The sequence below is a fragment of the Alexandromys fortis genome, unplaced genomic scaffold (genome assembly GCF_014885135.2).
Source record: "Alexandromys fortis isolate MF-2015 unplaced genomic scaffold, M_Fortis_MF-2015_v1.1 scaffold_103, whole genome shotgun sequence".
Lineage (NCBI taxonomy): Eukaryota > Metazoa > Chordata > Mammalia > Rodentia > Cricetidae > Alexandromys > Alexandromys fortis.
In genome coordinates, this window is record NW_026067978.1 from 2,653,577 (window position 1) to 2,674,911 (window position 21,335).

General features: G+C 46.1%; 1 protein-coding gene and 1 non-coding gene across 5 annotated transcripts in view; both read right to left on the reverse strand.

The window, feature by feature from the left end:
- Positions 1–16,754, reverse strand: part of Slc22a4 (solute carrier family 22 member 4) — a 49,608-nt gene extending 32,854 nt beyond the window's left edge. Inside the window, exon 1 of one of the 4 annotated variants that reach the window (XM_050157714.1) lies at positions 14,758–16,754. In XM_050157714.1, coding sequence (XP_050013671.1) covers positions 14,758–15,150 — 393 coding nt within the window. In that variant the 5' untranslated portion in view covers positions 15,151–16,754. The remainder of the gene's footprint in view (positions 1–14,757) is intronic. The other 3 variants (XM_050157717.1, XM_050157716.1, XM_050157713.1) reach the window with 3 other exon arrangements.
- Positions 4,402–4,508, reverse strand: LOC126510998 (U6 spliceosomal RNA). The gene has a single exon (XR_007594572.1). It is a non-coding gene; the product is annotated as a U6 spliceosomal RNA (small nuclear RNA).
- Positions 16,755–21,335: the final 4,581 nt, after the last annotated feature.

Sequence of the window (21,335 nt, forward strand, 5' to 3'; positions counted from 1 at the left end):
TTATTTTGAGACAATGTCTCAGATTGCCCAGGCTGTCCTTGAACTTGCTATGTATCCATGGATGACCCTGAACTTCTGATTTTCCCAAGAGCTAAGGTTACAGACCTGTACCACCACACCCAATGGCCATACCAGATGCTTAGTATGCACATTTTATTGCTTCAAGAGCTCTCAACATTGTCTTATGGGATGGGTACTCCTTTTTTTTCTTGTTTCATAAGTGAATAAATGAAGGCATGGGAGCAATGGAGGGACTCGTCCAAATTGTTTTTTTAGTGGACTGGTTTAGTGGAGTTAATTAATCATTTGGTCAGATGGCTTTAAACATCTGCCCCAGGCCAGGATCTGTGTTGGGCATGCACAGGACATGAAGCTTTCCTTCATAAAGCTCAAGGTCAAGCAAGACGGCCCAGCTATGCCCGTGTGTCTGCATGAACCCAGTATTGTTGTGAGCAGGTTCTATTCTGGGCTACTTCATCCTTGCTCTCTAGCTAGAGGGAAAGAAACAAGGCAGCCTCCCCTCTTATCCTTCATCAGAAGGGTAATGTTCTCACACCTGAATAATCGGTACAATTGTGTTTTAGATGGCCTAGAACAACACAGGCTGGGCACTTGGTACATACCTAAACTGTTGATGAATGAATACTAGCCAATTAAGAGTAACAGAAAAATGGGGCCTGGGGCTAGGGAGTACTATGCGCTGCACTTGAAAGACACCTTTGATTTTTAATTATCCAAGCAGTTCGAGCCAGAGATGACTGTGAGCTCGTACCAAAGCTGTGAAGGACCATAAAGATGCATCCTACACAAAATTGAAACCGCCAGAAGGCAGTCTGATGCCGAGCAAAGAACACAGGTTTTTTTAGATTCTGGAACTTCTGACATGTGACTTGGCCCGCACATTCATCTCTATCAGCCTGCTGCTTTATTTAAAAAAGTGTATGTATGTGAAATCCATGCATATGCTTGTATGCATGCACACAGGTAGACATACCTGTGCCTGTGGGTGTGTTTGTGCAGGCCATGGGTCAGGGTGCCTGTGTATGCACATGTGGTCTTCCTCCACTGTGTGTATTTTGAGTCATGGTCTCTCACTGAACCTGGAGTCAGTGGAATCTGCTTGTCTCCACGGCCTGCCAGCACTGGGGTTACAGGCACACGCCATCATGTCAGGCTTTTATGTGGTTACTGGGGATCCGAACAGAGTCCTCATGCTTTCGAGGCAGGCATGAGGACCTTACTGATGAAGCCATCTCCCCAGTCCCCCTTCTCATCATCTTTAAAGAAGAGACCATAGTCCTTCCTGAGACAGGAAGCAAAAGTGCAAACAAACTTCTTTAAGAAAAAAAATCCCTCTCAAATGACCTGTGCCTCTCCACTAAGTAAAGCCATGGCTTAAAGTGGCGTGGGTAACAAGCTAAGTGTTTACTCTTGAATGTGGCCTGAGGAAAGATTCTTAGAAATAAAACTTCCATTCAAGTATGAAGAAAGTTAGAAAGCTCTTACCATAGGGTATAAAATCCTTCTCTAAACAGACTTAATCCCAGAGATGACTGTGAGTGAGAAATTAGCATCGGTCCATTTAAGAATTAGCAACGGGTCTCTACAGTGTCCTCTCAGGTCATCCTCCTCCCAGGAGGAAAGGAAGAGCTGACAGTTAACAACAAAGTACATATCCACCCCAGCTCCTTCTTTATAACTTGGCTGTGAAATTTCTTGATCATCTGCAAAATAAAAAAACAGAAACAAACAAGAACCCCGAGTGTTTAATTTCTTCTGTTAATGACAGGTTTGTTGAGATGTACATTACAGAAGTCACGCTTGTAAAATGTGTAGTTCTGCAGTTCTTAATATAGCCATAGAGTTGAGTCAGCAGTGTCTCCTATCCTTTGTGTATTTCTGTGTGTTTAATAGTGCTAGTATCTGATTATGGTCCTTGTATTTTTGTGCATTTATGTGTGCATGTATGTATATGTATGTTTCTGTGTGATAATGCTATTGCCTGATTGCTATGGTCCATGTATGGAGGTCAGAGAAGTTGGGGCATCTTGCCTTGTTTAAGGTAGGGTTTCTTTTTGCTTGTCATTGTGTATGCCAGATTAACTGGCCCATGAGCTTCTGGGGATTCTCTTGCCTCTGCCTTCCATCTGGTCATAGGAACCCTGGGATCATGGACACACAATCCTGCATCTGTGTTAACATGGGTGCTGGGGATCCAAACTCAGGTCCTCATGCATGTGCAGCAAGCATCTTGCTCTCTGAGCCATCTCCCGGGACCAACACCTACTTTTAGAATATTTCATCCCTCTTGAAATAGATCTCAAGCCCGTTAGCAGGCAACCCTGTTGGCTTCTCTTCCCAGCCTATGACATCTATTTTCTGATCATGTGAGTTTCTTTGGGGGGGGGGGAATAGTTCATACCATATAGACCTAAATTTGTTTGATTTTGTTTTGTTTTGTAGTACTAGGGGCTGGACAGAGGGCTTTGCCCATGCTAGGCAAGCACATTGATGCTGAGCCACATCTTTGCCTTGTTATGTTGTCTTTTATTATAGGCCCTTTTCACTTAGGGTGATGATTTCAAAGTTCATCATGCAGTGGAAGCCTGGGTCAGTGCTTCCTTCCTCTTTACTGATGGAGCAGTGGGATTGGGACCTATCCCTGGTCCTTGACCTAGCTTTTTGGAATCCATTTCCCATACAGGGATGCCTTGCCCAGCCTTGATGTAGGAGGACGAGCATGGTCCTGTCTTACAGTGATATGACATGCTTTGTTGACTCCCATGGGAGGTCTGCTCCTTTCTGAACAGAGGAGGAGTGGATGGGGGGGATAGACAGGAGGTGGGGGAAGGGAATGGGAAGAAAGGAGGGAGGGGAAACTGTGTGGTTGGCATGGAAAATAAATGAAAAATTTAATAATTTTTTTTTAAAAAATGAAATAATGAGGGCTGGAGAGATGGTTCAGTGGTTAAAAGCACTGGCTGCTCTTCCAGAGGACCCAGGTTCTATTCCCAGCACTGACATGACAGCTCACAACTGTCATGAGCTCTAGGCCATCAGACACCCTCACACAGAAACACATGCAGGCCAAACACCAATGCACATAAAATAAAAAGTTTAAATATGTAATAACGTAAATAAGTAAATATTTTGGGATTTACTATTCAACTCATTTATTTAAAATTGAAGAAGCAGGGGCTGGCAAGATGGCCCAGTGGCCTGTCAAGCCTGGTAACCGGAGACTGACCCCGGTTACTTGCAGAGTGGAAGGGGAGAACTGACTCCCGCAAGTTATCTTCTGAAGTCTACATGCTGCCGCACACATGCACACATGTACTAAATAAACCAAGAATTGCAAATAAAACTTAAACATTGAAGAAGCAGAAGTCTGGGTGACTTCTCTTCTTTATTTTTACAAGAATATGTCACTTCCCGGTGGACTAACGTTCATGTTTTGCCCATGTTTACCACTGAGCTGGGTCACCTCTAGTTAGACACTGGGTGGAGTCATTCTGAGGTTTGCTCTGACCTCAGAAAGGATGCTCTCAGCTGCTTTTTGCTTTTTTTCAATGTTTTTTTTTTTTCTGGTGATGAGGTGACCCATGGATTAGCTGGTTGCTCTATTAGAGATACCTTTGAGTTACCACAAAATCCCTGCTGTTTTCTGGAGCAATCCTAGGCTTCTTCTCCCACGTACAGACAGTTTCAGTGATCTTTGGGCCACTTGCATCCTAGGTGAAACCGTAAGAGCAGCGGGCAGGGAAAGCGGCCTGTTCCTCTCAGGGTGGCACCTCTTCATGAGGAAGTTGCTGACTGTGGGCAAGCCTTTTGTGTGGTTTTGGCTTCTCTCTCTCTCTCTCCCCACCAACTTTCTTGGCTTTCTTCTCTTGCATGGAACCTGTGACCCAGATATAAGGAGGGGGAAAAAGCAATCAAGGCCCTGGGGTTCTGGACCTAATGGCTGGTGGACAGAGCTGCCACTGTTTGCAGGGGATGGGTGGAGAAAGGATGGCAGCCTCTGACTTCCTGGCTGCATTCACCAGGTTTTAGTTGCTGTAACCCAGAGCTTAGGGAGTGCAGGGATGAGGTGGGGCCGGGCTTGGTGGCCTTTCTGGATGAAACACTGTGAGTCACGGGGAACAAGAATCCTGTTTTCTTGACTGTATCCATCTCTGTGTGCCAGGGTGTGGGGGAGAAGATGGGTTGTCACGCTAGCTTTGTTTTGGAGAGAGAGTTTGTAACAAGTCTGTTTCATCAGGAAGCAGACACCGCTGTTTGGGAAGTCTGAGAATCTTTTCATTTACTTGCTGGTTTGTAAATTTGTTTTTTGAAATGGAGAAATAACTATTCTCCAAAATAACCAAGTGATTTTCCCTTTATGAAAGCTGGTTTGTCTTCTCTTTTTCTATGCAACACTTCATGGATTTGCGTGTCATCCTTGTGTAGAGGCCACGCTAATCTTCTCTGTATCTTCCCAGTTTTAGTAAATGTGCTGCCGAAGTAAGCATGTCATTTTATTATTAAATTCTAAGAGTTCTTTCCACATTCTGGATACAAGTCCTTTAACGCATATGTTCTGACATAAAAGTTTGCCTTATTTTTCAGAGAGCAAGAGAGCAGATGACCTCAGAGGTCAGAAGAGAGCGTCAGGTCTCTGGTCCAAAAACTGATGTGAATTCTGGGAACCAAACTCAGGTCCTCTGTAGGCGCAGTATTTCCTTTTAATGATTGGCCATCCCCCACCCGCCTTTTCACATACATGACTTGAAATTTTTTGCTTCAAGTGTTTTATTTTGTTTTGGTCCTCTTGGCTATTTACTTATTATACTTTTTTTTTTCTTTCTTCTTCCTTGGTTTTTAGAGACAGCATTTCTCAGTGTAGCCCTGGCCATCCTGGAACTCGCTTTGTAGACAGACCAGGGTGGTCTCGAACTCACAGAGATCCGCCTGCCTCTGCCTCCCAAGTGCTGGAATTAAAGGCATGCACCACCACTGTCCAGTTCCTATGTTTCTTTATAAACAATGGAAGACAAGCAACTGCTAAAACTAATAATGATCTCCGTGTTTTCCTTCCTTTGGATTGGGCTACAGAAAGAGCTACTAAAGGTGGAGAGGTGTCAGTGAGGAGTTCTGTGGTTACCCAAGACTGGGGAAGTAGCTCAGTGTGAGAACACTCACTTAGGGTGCAAGAGGTCTGGGGTTCTACCAAGGACACCACCAAAACAAAAACTGGCTGTAACAGTGTAACACGATCTACAAAGTTAAATTTTATCCAGAAAGTTCTGCGCAAGAGTGAGGAGCAGGCTGTGAGCTGTGGCCAGAAGAGCTGACTTGCGGGAAAAGATCCATTTCATAGTTCTCGTTAACTTATCATCAAATCTACATGTGCAGACTTATAAATCATATGCAGGCTTTTGTTTTCTTCTCCAAGGCAAGCTCTTATGTATCCCACGCTGGCCTCCAGCTAGTCATGCAGCAGGGCTCCTTGAACCCCTGGCAATCCTGCCTCTACCCGCCAGATGCTGGCATTACAGGTGTGGCTAACACACCCAGTTTATGCAACATCGGGAATCAAACCCAGCTACACCCCAGCCCCCTAAGTCGGCTTCTGTTTAATCCTTTCTGTAAATTGCAATATTGCTATAGACAAGGTGGACATAAGTTAAGAATTTTTCTCTTTGGGGTCCAAAAATGTAAAGAAAGCCATTCTTTTACTGACTCGGGTTAACTTCTGGGTTAGAGCAATGGCCAAGGAGCATGGGGCTCTGCTTATAGCCGTTAGTTGAAAGTTTGAGAAACAAGGTGGAGTTGGAAAAGAGGCCCTAGGGGACCTGAATCTGCCCCTGTATTTGGGGACAGGATCTATCATGGCCTTCCCAGGCCCTACTCTGGGACGATGAACAAATAGACTGAATCTGTACCAGCCACTGCTCAAGGACTCCCCATCCCAAGGAGTCAGGATGAGTTTGGCTTCAGGCACTGCGATTTATTTAGTTATTTCATTTTGAGAAAGGATTTCCTTGTGTAACCCAGGCTGTCCTCAAATTTGGAATCCTCCTGCTTCTGCATCCTGAGTTCCGGGATTGCAGGTGTGGGCTGCCACATCTGTCAGCCCTCTTGCAAACACTGAGCAGGAGTTGCTACCCTCGGATACCCATACTTCTTATAAGACCACAGTGGGTTGGGAACTTGTGGTGTAATAGCAGTAAACCCCATCCTTTCTCCACCCCTCTCCCATTTCCCTCCACACTGGCCAGGTCACACAGAGATTTTTGTCTTTTGGTGGTGGCGGGGGTTGGAGATATGTGTCAGGTACCAACACAGTCCTTCCACCTAAGAAAATAACCGGCAACAGGAAGGAACAGCAGTGCTGCCCGAGACCCATGGCACTTGCCAGGCCCCTCCTGACCAGCTTGCCTGATTGCTGTCACCATGCCACCTTGAACTCTGTCTATGGGTTCTGCTACCCACTGGGAGGGATGAACAAAGTCTGTTTATCCCGAGGCTTGGCAGCGGGTGAAATAGCCTGAGAACAAAGGTGCCTTCTGGCATCCTAGAGCCAGTTGTCAGAGGAACACAGCCCCAAGGTGACAGAGCAGCCAGTAGACAAGGAAGTACACACAAGTCAGGGGCAGTCCCCTAGTCTTCCTCTGTTTACTGGCAAAAGCCTGATTTCTGAAGGCTGACAGGAAATAAAGTCTCCCTGGAGCTGGCCGGAACGCTGGCTTTGAAACCATGAGAGCAAATGTGAGTGCTGAGGGATTTAGTTAATACTCAAGCCATCTTAACAGATAAGCTGCCAATTTGGTGTCTTGGGGCCCAATGTTTTAGTTTAATGACTCCTGGGAGGGCACGAGTGTCTCATCCTGGCAGCCAGCAGTATCCTAGAGTATCCTATAACCATCCTGGCAGGAATGAAGGTAATCTAAAGAGACACCTGTACTCTTCTCTCTGCAATAATGGACCTGAAGAAATTGTAATTTTCCTTAGGAGCTCCTGGGAGAAGGAAAATTCTGGGAAGCTGGTGCCAGCCAGAGGACCTGTTTGCTTTCTGGAAAGAAAATCTCACACAGTCTGGCAGCCTGTCAGCTCACTTTGCCAGAGAGATTGGAGTCCAGACGGTGATGATGGGCGGGACCGCACCTTGACCAGGATTCCTTAGCTGAGTAGACTTCTTGTCCTCCATTTAAACCTGAGCCTCATGTCAGGACCCAGTGGTGGACTTCTGAGCTGTCACAGCCTCTGACCTGTACAACTCCAGTAGCTGGAGTAGAACAAAGCAAACTGCCCATTACTCCCTTGGCCAGGCCTGCCTAGACCCCAGAGGAAATAGTCTGTATTAAATTCAGTTGCAAGATGAAGTCTGCTGGAGTGGCCAGCCCCATACTGGCTTAGTCAGTGCCCCTGTTTCCTTCCCATCCTCTGAAGCTCTCTATGAACTTGTAACGGGGCCCTATGTTCCTCTGAAAACTTGGCCCACCTTGGGGCTATGAATGAAACCAGTGTCCTGACCCCAGGAAGGGTGGCACAAGGCTGGTGCCTCCTGGGACACAGGCCCTCTGTGCAGGTTCTATACAAGGGAGTCACACTTCCAGCTACCACATCCCCAGACTCCCAGGGACATAGCCAGCTGCAGAAGAGGGCAAAAGCAGCTAGAGTGGGCAGCAGCTCCATGTTAGGCTACTGAAGGGTCTTGGAGCAGGTTGGCCCTCAGGACACAGGACTCCCTCAAGGCCTGAAGCACAGAGCCTAGGTGAATCTGAGTCTGCTTCACATAGGTGCTTCTAGTTGGTGGACTAAGGCCAAGAAGACACACAAGAGCCAGCTCATGCCCAGTGCCCCGCCCTTGCCTGTCTCTCTGTTCCTTCAGCCTCAGGGCAGGAGACAGCTGAGTTTACTCAGGTACAGCTACTGGAGAACTGAATCATGACCCTAGAGATAAAGGTAGCACCACCACGGCAGAAAATCGTCCACTATCACGCAGGATGTTTAGGGTGCTCAGGGTCCCTTCGTCCCCAACAGAAGCTCCCTATCTCAAGTCCCACACATCTTTGCCTCTCTCTGTTCCTGCACAGACACCACCCTGTGGATAACTTAGCTACTAGATAGGATTGACACTCCCTTCCCCAGGGTGATCACAGAAACTTTCAGCCCAGAGTCCAGAGATGGAAAACCCTCACCTCGTATTCTTATTCCTTTTCCTTAAAGGGAATAATGACTTGGTTCAAGGCCATACAGCTTAATATTCTGACATATTAATATTAAGGACAGTCATAGGCATAACTGATTAAATGAGTTCGAGGCCAGCCTGGTCTACAAGAGCTAGTGCCAGGACAGGCTCCAAAGCTACAGAGAAACCCTGTCTCGAAAAACTAAAATAAATAAATAAATAAATAAATAAATAAATAAATAAATAAATAAATAGATGTGAGCCCATGCAATCATGAATAAACATACACAGAAACAAACGCCTGTAGAGGGGAAGCATTTATTTCTAGAACCATCTCAGATTGCCGCTAGGCAAAGGCTACCGAACTAGTCACCTCAGTCAAAGTCTGGAGATCTGTGCTAAACTCAGGGGGGTAAAATTCGTATTATCTCCAACTATCTCCCCTCAAATGTTTATTAACTATGAAAGAGAAAACAGTAACAGCGATAGCGGAAAAATCCAGCAGACACCAACTTAACCAAATGAACAATGTTCATATTGCTAGCAATTAAGACCCTGTCAGCATTATATACCTGGCTTGACGCAGGGAAAACATAACACTTTAGCTGCATTCATACCCCAAACTGCATAGGTAGGAAAATTATACAAACCCAAGTTGAGGGGCATTCATTAGAACAACACAGAAGACACATCATGGTCCCAAAAGATCAGGAAAGGCAGAAAAACTGTCTCACGCAGGACACCAGGATCTGACAGGGAAGTGTGGTTGGACGATGGATCGGGTCAGAACACAGACATGCGACGCTAGTGGTACTTTGACCAATGTTAATTTCCCGGCTTCGATAAATGCATTATGGGTAATTTAAATTGATAGTGCCAGATCTGGGTGTGGTGACACAGTTGGCCATCCCAGCATGGGGGTGAGGGACAGAGTCAAGAGGAGCCCTATCTGGATGACACAGTGAGTCTGAGCTACAGAGCGAAACCCTGTCTGAGAAAAACAATAAAGAAATTGCTAAGGTCAGAGGAAGCTAGCTGTATGTGTAAATGGTCTGTACTATTTTAATAACTTTTCTTTGAATCATAAGTTATTTCAAAATAAGGATAAGAAATTTGATTCTTAGCAGCTACAGAGACTGAATGGCTTGTACCACACACACAGCCCCTAAGGGAGGAAATGACTTGTATGTGGAAGCCCACAGAGACAGGTGTACACAAGGGAGCCACAGTCCAGACACCAGATTCCCATCTCCTGACAACTATGAAAGGCATTTCTCTGGACTCCTGGCTGACCCTGTCCTCCTGGGGAGGGGCGCAGGAACAGTCGGATGGACTTTTCATTCTGGAGAATATCAGGGTGTGGAGGATGAGGCAGAGGCACATTCTTAGGACAGTCCTTCTATTCTTGTCACAGGATGTAGGGACCTGTCAGGAGCCCTGGCTCGGCCTTACAGGGTGAGGTCATTCCGCTCACTGTCACTGCTAAGTCAGCACGGGCTCTGGTACATCTTTTGTTCTCAGAGTCCTGGCACTGCATCTGTGGGGACAGGGGTTCAACTCTCATCCAACAAATGTCACCACCTTTTCTATCTGCCACAACCCAAGCCTTGGGGAAAGTTCCCCAAATACCCACAATGCCCAGGCAGAGATGAAGGTAACCAGGGTCTGTCCTTAGTGCTGTTCACTACTCAACCTGTGACACCATTTTTCTGTCACAAATGATATGGCCCACACAAGGCCACAGCTCTGGAGGTGGACACTGCTCATCTACTCTTTGAGAAATTGTACAAAGAGGGCTGGGGAGATGGCTTAGTGGGCAAGAGCACTGGCTACATAGGCATGAGACTCTGAATGAAGACTCTAGCATCTATGATAAAAAAAAAATTCTGGGGGCTGGAGAGATGGCTCAGTGGATAAGAGCACTGACTGCTCTTCCCGAGGACCCAGGTTCGATTCCCAGCACCCACATGGCAGCTCACAACTGTCTGAAAATGCAGTTCCATGAGATCTGACACCTTCACACCAATGCACATAAAATAAAGATAAATAAATCATTAAAAAGAAAAAATTTAAAAAAAATTAAAAAAAAATTCTGGAGCTGGGCTGTAGTGGTGCACATCTTTTTTTTTTTTTTTTTTTTTTTTTTTTGGTTTTTCGAGACAGGGTTTCTCTGTGGCTTTGGAGCCTGTCCTGGAACTAGCTTTGTAGACCAGGCTGGTCTCGAACTCAGAGATCCGCCTGCCTCTGCCTCCCGAGTGCTGGGATTAAAGGCGTGCGCCACCATCGCCCGGCCAGTGGTGCACATCTTTAATCCCAGCATGCAGCAGGCAGAGGTAGGCGGATCTCTGTGAGTTCAAGGCCAGTCTGATCTACAAGAGCTAGTTCCAGGACAGCTAGGACTGTTACACAGAGAAACCCTGTCTTGAAAAACAAACAACAACAACAAAAATGCTGGGAATGGCCGTGTGTCCTCGAAGCACATTAAGCAACAGTAACCTACAATTATCTCATATTCTGCCCTCCTCTTTCTTTCTGCCTCTTCTCTCTTTCTCTCTCTGTTGGGTGATGTTTTCACTCTTTTGGCTTTTTGAGGGGCCTACCACTCAGCTCCCAAATAAATCACACAGAGGCTTATCAGTTGTGAATGCCTGGCCTTAGCATGGCTTGTTTCTTGCCAGCTTTTCTTATCTTAAATTATCCAACTACCTTTTGCCTCTGGGCTTTTATCTTTCTCTATTTCTGTATACCTTACTTTACTTCTCTCTCCATGGCTTGCTCTGTAGTTTGGTGTCCTGATGTCCTCCTCTCCTTCTTCTCTTGCCCCGTTTCTCCTCCGATTTATCCTGTCTGCCAGCCCTGCCTATCCTTGCTCCTACCTCGCTCCTGGCCACTCATCTCTTTATTAGGACCATCAGGTGTTTTAGACAGGCAGAGTAACACAGCTTCAGAGTTAAACAAATGCAGCGTAAACAAAAGTCACACACCTGAAAATAATATTCCCCAACATCTCTATCTCCCTCCCCGCTTCATGTTTTGAGACAGAGTCTCACTATATATCCCAGGCTGACCTTGATCGTCCTCCTCCCCTCCTCAGTGCTATTCCAGGGGTATGTTGTCACGTCTGTGCTTTACCCGAGTCTTGTAAGTGAAGTGATGTGTTTGTGGGACTAGCCTGTTTCAGCAAGCATGAAGTCTTCACCAGCCATTCATGGAGCCTGTGCCCACAACTTGCCTTCTTTTAGAGTGAGATCCAACTCTGTTGCTCAGATAAACAACATTTTGCTTATCCATTTGAGCAGTTGATGGAGATCAGGGTGCATTCATCCCTGGGCTAGTGAGAACAATGCAGCTATGAACACGGGCGGGTGGGTGATTTGTAATATGTATTCATTGTGAATGTGCACACGGGAGAGTGCAGGTGTGAGCTGGAGTTACAGGTGCTCGTAAGCCACCTGACTTGGATGCTGGCATCTGAACTGCAGTCCTCTGCAAGAGCACATGCTGCTGACAGATAAGTCTCTCCCAGCCTAACAGATAAGTCTTAGAGACCCTGGTTTCAATTCTTTTGGTGTTTACCTAAAGTGGAAAGGGTTGTTTGTATGGTAATTCTATACTACTACTACTACTACTACTACTACTACTACTACCACCACCACCACCATTCTTTGACACAGGGTCATTGTATCACAGGCTGCTCTGAGACTCATCATGTAACCAAGGATGACTCTGGGCTTCTGCCTCCATTTCCTGCCTCTGGGATTATAGTCATGCACCACCACACCCAGTTTCTTCTATTTTTACTTTTTTGAAGGGCAGTAACACTCTTCTCACGGCAGCTGTGTCTTTGAGCCTTCTCCTGAGGTTTGGGTTTTGTTTTGTTTGGAAACAGGGTTTCACGCTGTGTCCTAGATTGGCTTGGAACTCATAGCAATCCTTCTGCCTCGGCTGCTTGGGTGCTGGGACGTAGGCTGGATCTTAAGTGTCTCTTGAAAGGTATTTATTGAAGACTTGGCTCCCAGCTTAAAGCTGCTGTGGGTTGGGTTGGGGTTTCTTGAAGGGGTGAGGCCCTCTAGAAGGAAGCTAGGTCTTTGGAGGGAGATTTGGGGGCCCTGGTCTCTTCCTCCTTCTCCCTCTTATGTATCTTCTCCACAAGGACAGCTGTTTCACTCTAGCGCGTCCACGTTACCAGGATGCTCTGCCTCACCATGGGTCCTCAGAGCGACAGGAAGCAATGATCACAGGGCTGGACTTTGTCTCTTTATAAACTGCTTATGCCAGGGGCTTGCAGTGGTAACTGAGACTGAGTGACATCTTCTCACAGGTAGTACACGGGGTTCCATCTTCCCCACATTCTTCTCAATACTTCTGTTTCTATTTCGATTAATTGCCACCCAGACTCAGAATTACTGCCCCCTCTGGAGAGACCCACCTACTCACTCTGGTTCTAGCTTCCTCTCCTTCTCTTTCTGGCTACCAGTGCCCTTTGCCTTTTAACTTCCACCATCCAAAAAAGCAAGCGAGGGAGAGAAAGGCCACCAAGTAAAGCAGGTCACGTGTGCACACGTGAGTACGTGAGGAAGGAGTCACTAGGAGTGCTCAGAGCCCCCCCCCCCCGTGGACAGCATGGTGGCGCACCTAAGGACTGGGAAGCTGGTAGTTACCCCCGCCCCCCCATCACAAGCCTCAGGCAAACAAAACCATTCAGAAGGACAGCAGCCAGGTTAAATGGATGTCCATGAAGGCTGCAGCCAGTGAGTCTAACCTCCAACTCTAATGCAGGGAATAATTCCAGAACTGAAGGATGAGCTGTTCTCAGTTTTAGATGCCCTGGGGCCAGGCACAGCAAGGCCACCCGAGGACCAGATACAGGCAGGGTGCTAGCGTGATGGGGGGGGCACAGGGTCACCCACTCTCCATGAGCCCTGCATCCTCCACAGCTGTCACCCTTGACTGAGTATTCTCTTGTAGGAGTGACTTCCACAGCCTTCTCCCAATCTTGCTTTCCATAGCAGTTAGATTGGACTCTATGAGCACAGATAGGGCTGGGAGAGGTGGTATATAGCTCTACTTCTCTGTATCTAGGAGGCAGAGGATCACTGTGAGTTCAAAGCTAGTCTGGGCTGTGCAGTGAGTTACACACTAGACAAGCTTATATCCTGTGACCTTGTCGCAAAAGAAAATAAAAACATAAGTCATAGGCTTGCTATTTCCAGGTCCTCAAAATATAGTCAGTTCTTCAGAATATGTGCAAGCTGGCCCTAGAGGCAGCTCTAGCCTCTTAACCTCTCCTGAACTCCACCTACCCAATCTACAGGGCTCCTATTCCCAGGACTGGCCATGCTCTTTGCTGAACAGGGCCATCCCTTGTCTCCAGATTTGCCTCACATTCTACGACTCCTTCCTGCTGTATCTCCAGATCTAGCTATTCCATGAAGTTTATTTACCCAAAGTCACACATAAAACAAGCCAAGATTTGAATTTTGGCTTCTGAGATCCAACACTAAGTAGGGTTGACGTTAACTCTCAACACAGCTGGTATGCCCCCCACAGGCATCTCAGGTCTGCAGCCAGGACCCACACCCTAGCTGTCTGCACCCTGGGGCCAGACACATGTTTTTGATGACTGCTACGTGGTGCTGAGGGAAAGAGATAAAGAAGTAGGCGAGGCTGCTTTTAGCTGTTGCCCCCTCCCTTGGGAAGAACATAGTTTTTGTTGTGTTGCTGTTGCTTTTACACCCCCCTCGCCCCCTTGGGAGAAAGCTGGAACAGAGGCAGCTTTGGGAGGTGGGAAAGCCGGAAATCAGTCCTTGGGGAAGCTCTTTCCAGAAAGAGTGTGTGTCTTGACCTGCTATCACCTGGTCATTATCAAGAAACACAATACATGTTTCCAATAACACAATATGTTAAGAGGCAAGAGCTTGTGAGTATTCTATGCAGTAGAAAGCAGGGAAAGGGAACAGGTCCACATCTAGACTCTGGTGACTTAGGGAACCCTTTCCCAGACTACATAGAGGTAGGTGGTCCCAGCTGGAGCCCCTGCCCACCAGCTGACACTTCCTACAGGAGTATGGGTCCCTCCATAAGTGTCCAAAGGCCAGCTTCTGCTTTTACTCCTTGCTTCCAACCAGCATCAAGGGACAGCAGCCTCCTTTTGGAGAAACTGGGGCCTCAACACAGAGGCCCTTCTCTGTCGCAAGCTCCTTGGTGTGTGTCCATACTTGAGCTCAACAGACCACCACATTCCTTCTCTCCTCTGCGGCCAGGAAGTATCTCTGACTGTGTATCAAGACGGAATGGGGTTTGGCCTGCCCAGGGAAGCATTGACGCTCTTGAGAAACTCTATCTGTTGTGAAACTCAGAAAGGAAAAGGCAGTTGGTGACAACACTCTTTTCCATCCCTTCGACGCTACACAGAAATTCATCAGCTCTGAGCCTGTGCTGAAAATGAACTTATAATTCCACTGTGCCTGGGGGGTTTGAGGCTGAGTGTGACATTAACCCAGGCACTGCCAGGGACTGCTGGGGGGCAATGATGCAATGGAGTGTCCATTTCAACTGTCTGTCTCCAGCAAAGCACTGTCACTTACCTCGGTCACGATGGTAGACAAGAAGACGTCATTGCTGTACTCCCAGCCATCCAGGCAGCTCTCCTGCTCCAGCTGCCCCAAGTCCACATCCAGTCCTGGTTCCAGTCCCAGCGCAGAGAAGTTGGCGATAGTAGCCAGTCGGTAGCGGCGGCAGCTCTGAGGCACCTGTCGTCCGTCCTTCGTCTCCAACGGGATGCTGTGGTTGCGCCACGAGCTGCTCAGGTTCACAGTGTCCGGCACAAGGCAACGGTGCTCCGGTGACCCTGCCAGGAACACGACTGACATCCCATTGAAGCCATTGGGGATAATGCTGGCGCTGAGAAGGAAGAAGATGAGGCGCTGGAAGGGGCCCCAGTCTCCTAGGAAGGCGGTCACCTCGTCGTAGTCCCGCATGCTCCCAACCTTTCCTTCACAATTTGCAGGAGAGGGTAAAAGAGGATCGGAAGATTGAGGCTCCCGGCCGGGGCCTTCCCGGTGTGGCTGAATGCAAGCGGGCTGCAGGTGCTGCAAAATCTCCCAGGAGCTGGCGCGGAGCTGGGGAAAGCCGAGTTCTCGGGACCACACCCCCTGTGCGGGCGAGACACCTACCTAGAGGCTAGTGCATTTACCGAGAGAGGCGGTGCTCCCGGGTCGGCTCCGCCTCCAGCTGGGTTCCACGCTGGGCCTCCAGCTAGAATCTGCTGTGCAACTTGCCTGCAGCAAGTCCGGAGCTCCGATTTTCTCAGCCCCACGTGGGAGGGTGAGCAACAGGGAGGGGCCGCGTCGGGAGAGCAAGGTCTCTAAGGGGTTGACCCTGGCTTCAATGTCCGCGTCGTGCCAGGCCTAGCCCGGGGGTGGTGTCCGTTGTTCCACAGTGCCAGTCTGAGCTCTGGCTGGCGGACGCGACACTTATTCAAATCCGTGCTCGCAGGAGACCTCTGTGGGTGACAGGAATGCCACCTCTTCACACACACCAGCGTGGGAGTTCACTTCTGTGCCTTGGCGTGGCTCTCGCTCATCACTGGACTGCGAGGGACTGGAGAAGTGTCCTTGGAACAGCAGGATCCTCACCTTGAAAAGAAGCAACTGTGGCCTGGGACGCGCCAAGTCAAGTCGTGCTGAGTCAGAGACCCGCCCTGGACTAAAAAGGCCGGGTCACCGGCCTCCGAGTTGTCCCTGTGTCCTCTTGAAGATTCCCTGAGGCCTCTAAGGAGGCACCAGAGGGACGCAGGCCCACTAGGGAGCAATGGAGTCGTATTTTTCACCACAACAGGGCTCTGATGTTTGTCCTTTGGCACGCTCCATGCACCCAGGGTTCTTTATTGCGGCAGGGTGCCAAAGCCTTTTGGACAGAAAAACCTTCTATTGCAGAAAGGCCGGTTCCCTGTCCAGGAATCAAGGGTGTAAGGAAGAGAACGAGGACAAACTAGTGAGATTTGGCTCTCAGATCTGGCAGGGTGGCCAAAGGAGGGCCGAGACAGCCTTTTCCTCTCTCTGCTCAATATCCACATCTAAGGCCCTGGGAACACCTTGTCCTAGCCCAGGCTGGAACCTATGGCCTGGGATCCATGGGGCTGGTGATATGGCAGACTGAGGAGCCCATCACTTTGCACAAACCGCTTGCTTCTCCAGACCCTCCCCGAGAGACTGAAGGGGACTTCTGTTTGTTCTTGTTTTTGGCAGCCTCCAGTCTTACCCCTACTGTTAGGCTGACTTCCCACCACTTGGAACTTCAGTTTTCTTTCCTGTCGTTTAAGACCATGCTGCCTAATGTGCCAGAACAACTCTGGTTTATGCCTTCTATTTTTATTTTACTTGTTTGTTTGAGACAGGGTCTCTGTATGTAGCCATGACTGTCCTAGAACTCCCTATGTAGACCAGGCTGGCCTCAACTCAGAGATCTGCCTGTCTCTACCTCCTGAGTGCTGGGATTAAAGATGTCTGCCTCTATGTCTGTCTTCCACTTCAAACTACTAAAAAAACCCAACCAGAGACAAGAACTTATATGAAGCAGTTTACTTTTGACTAATGATCTCTTGGAAAATATTGTTTTAAGCTGTGTGACTTTTGTTTATGCTGCATTTGTTTACTCTGTGAAGATGTGATTCTGTGCATGTCTAAATCACCTGACAGTCTAATAAAGAGCTGAACAGCCAATACTGAGGCAGGAGCAAGGATAGGCAGGGTTGACAGGCAGAGAGTATAAATAGAAGGAGAAAGGAGGCAAGGGGGAGCAATGAAGAGCAAGGGGAGGAGGATTTCAGGGTCAGCTACCCAGCCAGTCATGGAGTAAGATATACAGAAGTTTAAAAGGGAGGGGGGAAGCCCAGAGGCAAAAGGTAGCCGGGATAATTTAAGTTAAAAGCTGGCAAGAAGCAAGCCAAGCTGTGGCAGGGCATTTATTAGTAATAATTAAACCTCCATATGTTTTATTTGGGAGCTGAGTGGTGGGGTCCCCCAAAAGAGCCAAAAAGGCCAGAAGAGCAAAAAACAGCAAAATATTAAATGTTAGTTGACTAACATTAAAATACCAATACTATTAGAACATTAACGTGTACCCCAATGCCTGGTTGGTGCAATGTGAGGCATCAGATATTGACCAGGGCTTTGTGGGTGCTGGGCAAGCACTCCACCAATCAGGTAGACACAGATCTTGCTAAGATGTCCAGGCAGCTATTAAACTCCTCTGGGCCTGAGGGATCTTCCCACTTTAGCCTTGTGCCCAGCTCAAATAGTTCTAAGTCTATAATAGATTTCTTTCTCATTCATTTCTGTTGTCATGGTACAATACCCCAACAGGAAGCAACTTAGGAGAGAAAGGGGTTTATTTGGGCTTACAACTTCAGGTCAAAGTCTCTCATTGTGGAGAAGTCAAGGCAGAAACTTCTAACAACTAGTCATAGCCACAGCCAAGAACCCAGAGAAATGAATGCATGCTCACTTGTGCTCAGCTCGATGTTCCCACTCTTATACGGTTCAGGATACCCTGCCTCGGGAATGGTGGTGCCCACACTGGCGTGGGTCTTCCCACATACATTCATTTAAGATGATCTCCTACTGGCATGCTCACAGTTCAACCCAATGTAGACAATCCCTTACTGAGACTTTCTTCCCAAGCAATTCTAGGTTATGTCAAATTGACAAAGTTAACCATCACAAGATCTTAGCCAGAGAAAGAACTGGAATAAAGTGCAGACAGATTTTTCTTTGGGCTGCCAGTTCACAAAAAGACAAAACAAATATGACACAGAGACTTATTGTTAATTATAAAAGCTCAGTCTATAGCTTAGGCTTGCCCCACGAACTCTTATAACCTAAATTAACCCATTTCTATTCATCTACATGTTGCCACATAACTCATGGCTTTTACCTCCCCTGCATGTTTTATTCCCTCTTTGTTGGGCTGGCAACTCCACCTTTCTTCTTCCCAGAGCTCTCTCTGTCCAGAAATTCCTGCTATACTTTCTGCCTAGCTATTGGCCATTTAGTTTTTTTTTTTTAAATTAAACCAATCACAGTAACAAACTTTACATGGAGTAACCAAATAGCTTGCAACAATAAAGTCCCCACATTGCAGGAGGTATGAAGGTTCTTGTACTCACAGATAAGCACTAGGGGAACCAGGAATGTTGCTAGTTAAGCACAGGGTTGTTTCTTCAAAGGGAGGGATGCACAGCCTGTTATCTGCCCAGAAGGCTTGGGATGGACATAGTTAATAGCCTGATGATCTTTGCACCAGATCCTCCCCGGTCCCTTATCATGAGCTTGACTATCTACACAACCTATCTTTATGGACAATGTCACATGTACCTTACAAAGAATTTTGATACAGTTGTGTCTTAAGCTTTATTGTGCACATAGATTGAGTTAATTAACACTAGGGAAATTTTCACTGAATTGTGCTGTGCTTTAATACTCCAACACTTGCTACTTAGTCATGTTGAACCAAACTACCTCCTTGTCTTCCATGGATTGTTAAACTGCTGGCTGAATGATCAAAGAGACCCCTACACACATTATCAACAGTATTAGGAAGCAGTTGGAAATATGTTTACTGCATCTAGAGATAAGACTACTATATATAGATCTTCCTTTCGGGGCCACCAGCTTACAAAAAATGGCATGGAGACTTATCAATTATGAAAATCAACCTTAGCTTAAGCTTGTTTCTAACTCTTGTAACTTAAATTAACCCATTACTATTAATTTACTTTCTGTCTTGTGGCTTTATTACCTTATCTTCTTACTGTCCATTCTGCTTGCTCTGTGTCTCCTGGTGTCTACCTTCTTCTCCCCAGCATTCTCTCTGTCCAGAAATCCTGCCTAGCCATTGGCTGTTTGTTGTAGAAGGCCACCTGTTTGTTCCCCGCTGCTCAACCCCAAAATAACCACACAGAAGCTGTATTAATTAAATTACTGCTTGGCCCATTAGCGCTAGCTTCTTTTTTTTTAAAAAAAATTATTTATTTATTTATTATGTATACAGTGTTTTATCTGTGTGTATGCCTGCAGGCCAGAAGAGGGCACCAGACCCCATTACGGATGGTTGTGAGCCACCATGTGGTTGCTGGGAATTGAACTCAGGACCTCTGGAAGAGCAGGCAATGCTCTTAACCACTGAGCCATCTCTCCAGCGCCCTAGCGCTAGCTTCTTATTGGCTCACTCTTACATCTTTATTTAATCCATTTCTATTAATCTGTATATCACCACATGACTGTGACTTACCGGCAAAGTTCTGGCATGTCTATTCCCAGTGGCAGCTACATGACATTTCCTCTACTCTACCTTCTTTCTCCCAGCATTCAGTTTAGTTTTCCTTGCCTAGCTCTTTACTACCCTATCATAGGCCAAGGCAGATTTCTTTATTAACCAATGGTATTCACAGCATATAGAGGGGAATCCCACATCACCTCACCTTTTCTGTTTAAAAAAAGGAAGGTTTTAACTTAAACACAGGAAAATTACATATAACAAAACAAGCAAGATAAGCAAATATTACAGTTACAATATTTATATCTACTTTATCTTTTATCATAACTAAGGAAAACTATAATTATAACTATCTATTATTCAACTCCATCAAAGACTCCAGAAGGATATATTACCTAAGTAAGCAGAAAGTGCATTGAAAGGAACTTCCAAAACTCTAGAATTGACAGAGACATCACTGCGTGGACAGTCACCAAAGTTCTTCTGTACCATTGGAGCATCCATCTTCAGCCTACAGGCCTATAGTATCCAGCAGACTTTTCCATGAAGCAAGAGATTTCAAAGACAGTTCCACCTATATTGGCAGTTTGTCAGTCACTTTCTTCTGTGTCCTGCAGAATGTCTGGCAGACTCTTTCATGAAGCAGGAACTTTAGGCAAGTACAGAGGTCATTTTTGTGTGGGTCCTGCATGTCCAGTTCATACAGCATAACATCAAACAGTCCAGGCAAGAGCAGTTTCTTACCCAAATGGCTAATGAATGCCATAAGGAGCCTCTTTGATGCCCATCATCCTCTTGAAGTAGATTGGTGCTGCCAGGAGCAGATGTGTCTCATTGTCATGAAAAGTCCTAACTTCTTAAAACATTTTGAATGCTATATTCTGAAGGTCTTTGAAAGATTTGAAGAATACCTACCTAACTTAAATATATCCCTATATATCTAGAAAACCTAAGTAACATGACTGCAAGCTTGACTATTATAGATTATTATCTATTAACCTATATTTCTTAATTATAGATTATATTTTTAATGAACTACACAATCACAATACCTTAATCAAGAGCAGAAATATACATATAACAATACTGACTTAAAATTTGTATCAACAGACCAAGATTCATACCAATGCAAAGTATTCATCTCTATGCATTTCCCCCTTTAAATGTAAGCAAACATTTATAAACAATCATTTTGAGAATTTGGGTGTAGTTCTCTCCAAACTGCTTCCTGCTTTTTGTTGGGTGAAGTAATTTTTGGGGGGTGTTCATGGTGACCTTTTTTGGGGGGGGTCTTGGTCCATCAAACCGCATTAGTCTGGAAAAAATTCATAGGTTCCCATCATCTTTGGAAAAAAAGTAGAACCTCTTTTCCAAAGCAACAAATCCTTAGACCCAAATTTTAACGTCAAGATACCTTTATGTTGGTTTATCTTAGCAGCCTGTAAAATGAAATGTCTCTCTGTACTTAGCTCATTCACAGTCAAAAAATGTAAATAAAACACAATATTATACATAATCCAGACTCTCTGTGTATAATCCATCTTTACAATGCTTATTTTTCTTACTCTATTACTTTTTCTACAAGTTTATATTATCTTTACTCCTTTAATCTATTACTGTCTGTACTCTGTCTTTTTAAAGACTTGGTTTTTTTTTTAATGATTTCCTTCTTTTTATAACTCTCTATACTCTTTTTCTTCTCTCTCCCAAGCCTACATACATTTATCCAACACTGTGACCCATTTAGAGATCTTTTTATGTCTGAATCTGTCCTATTGCATACCTGTAATTCTTTTCTGACCAGGACAGCTTCTTAAGTGGTGGCATTGCTAGGGCAAACAAAGCCCGGCCTGATTGCTCCACCCAGTCAAACACGGCAGAAGTCTAT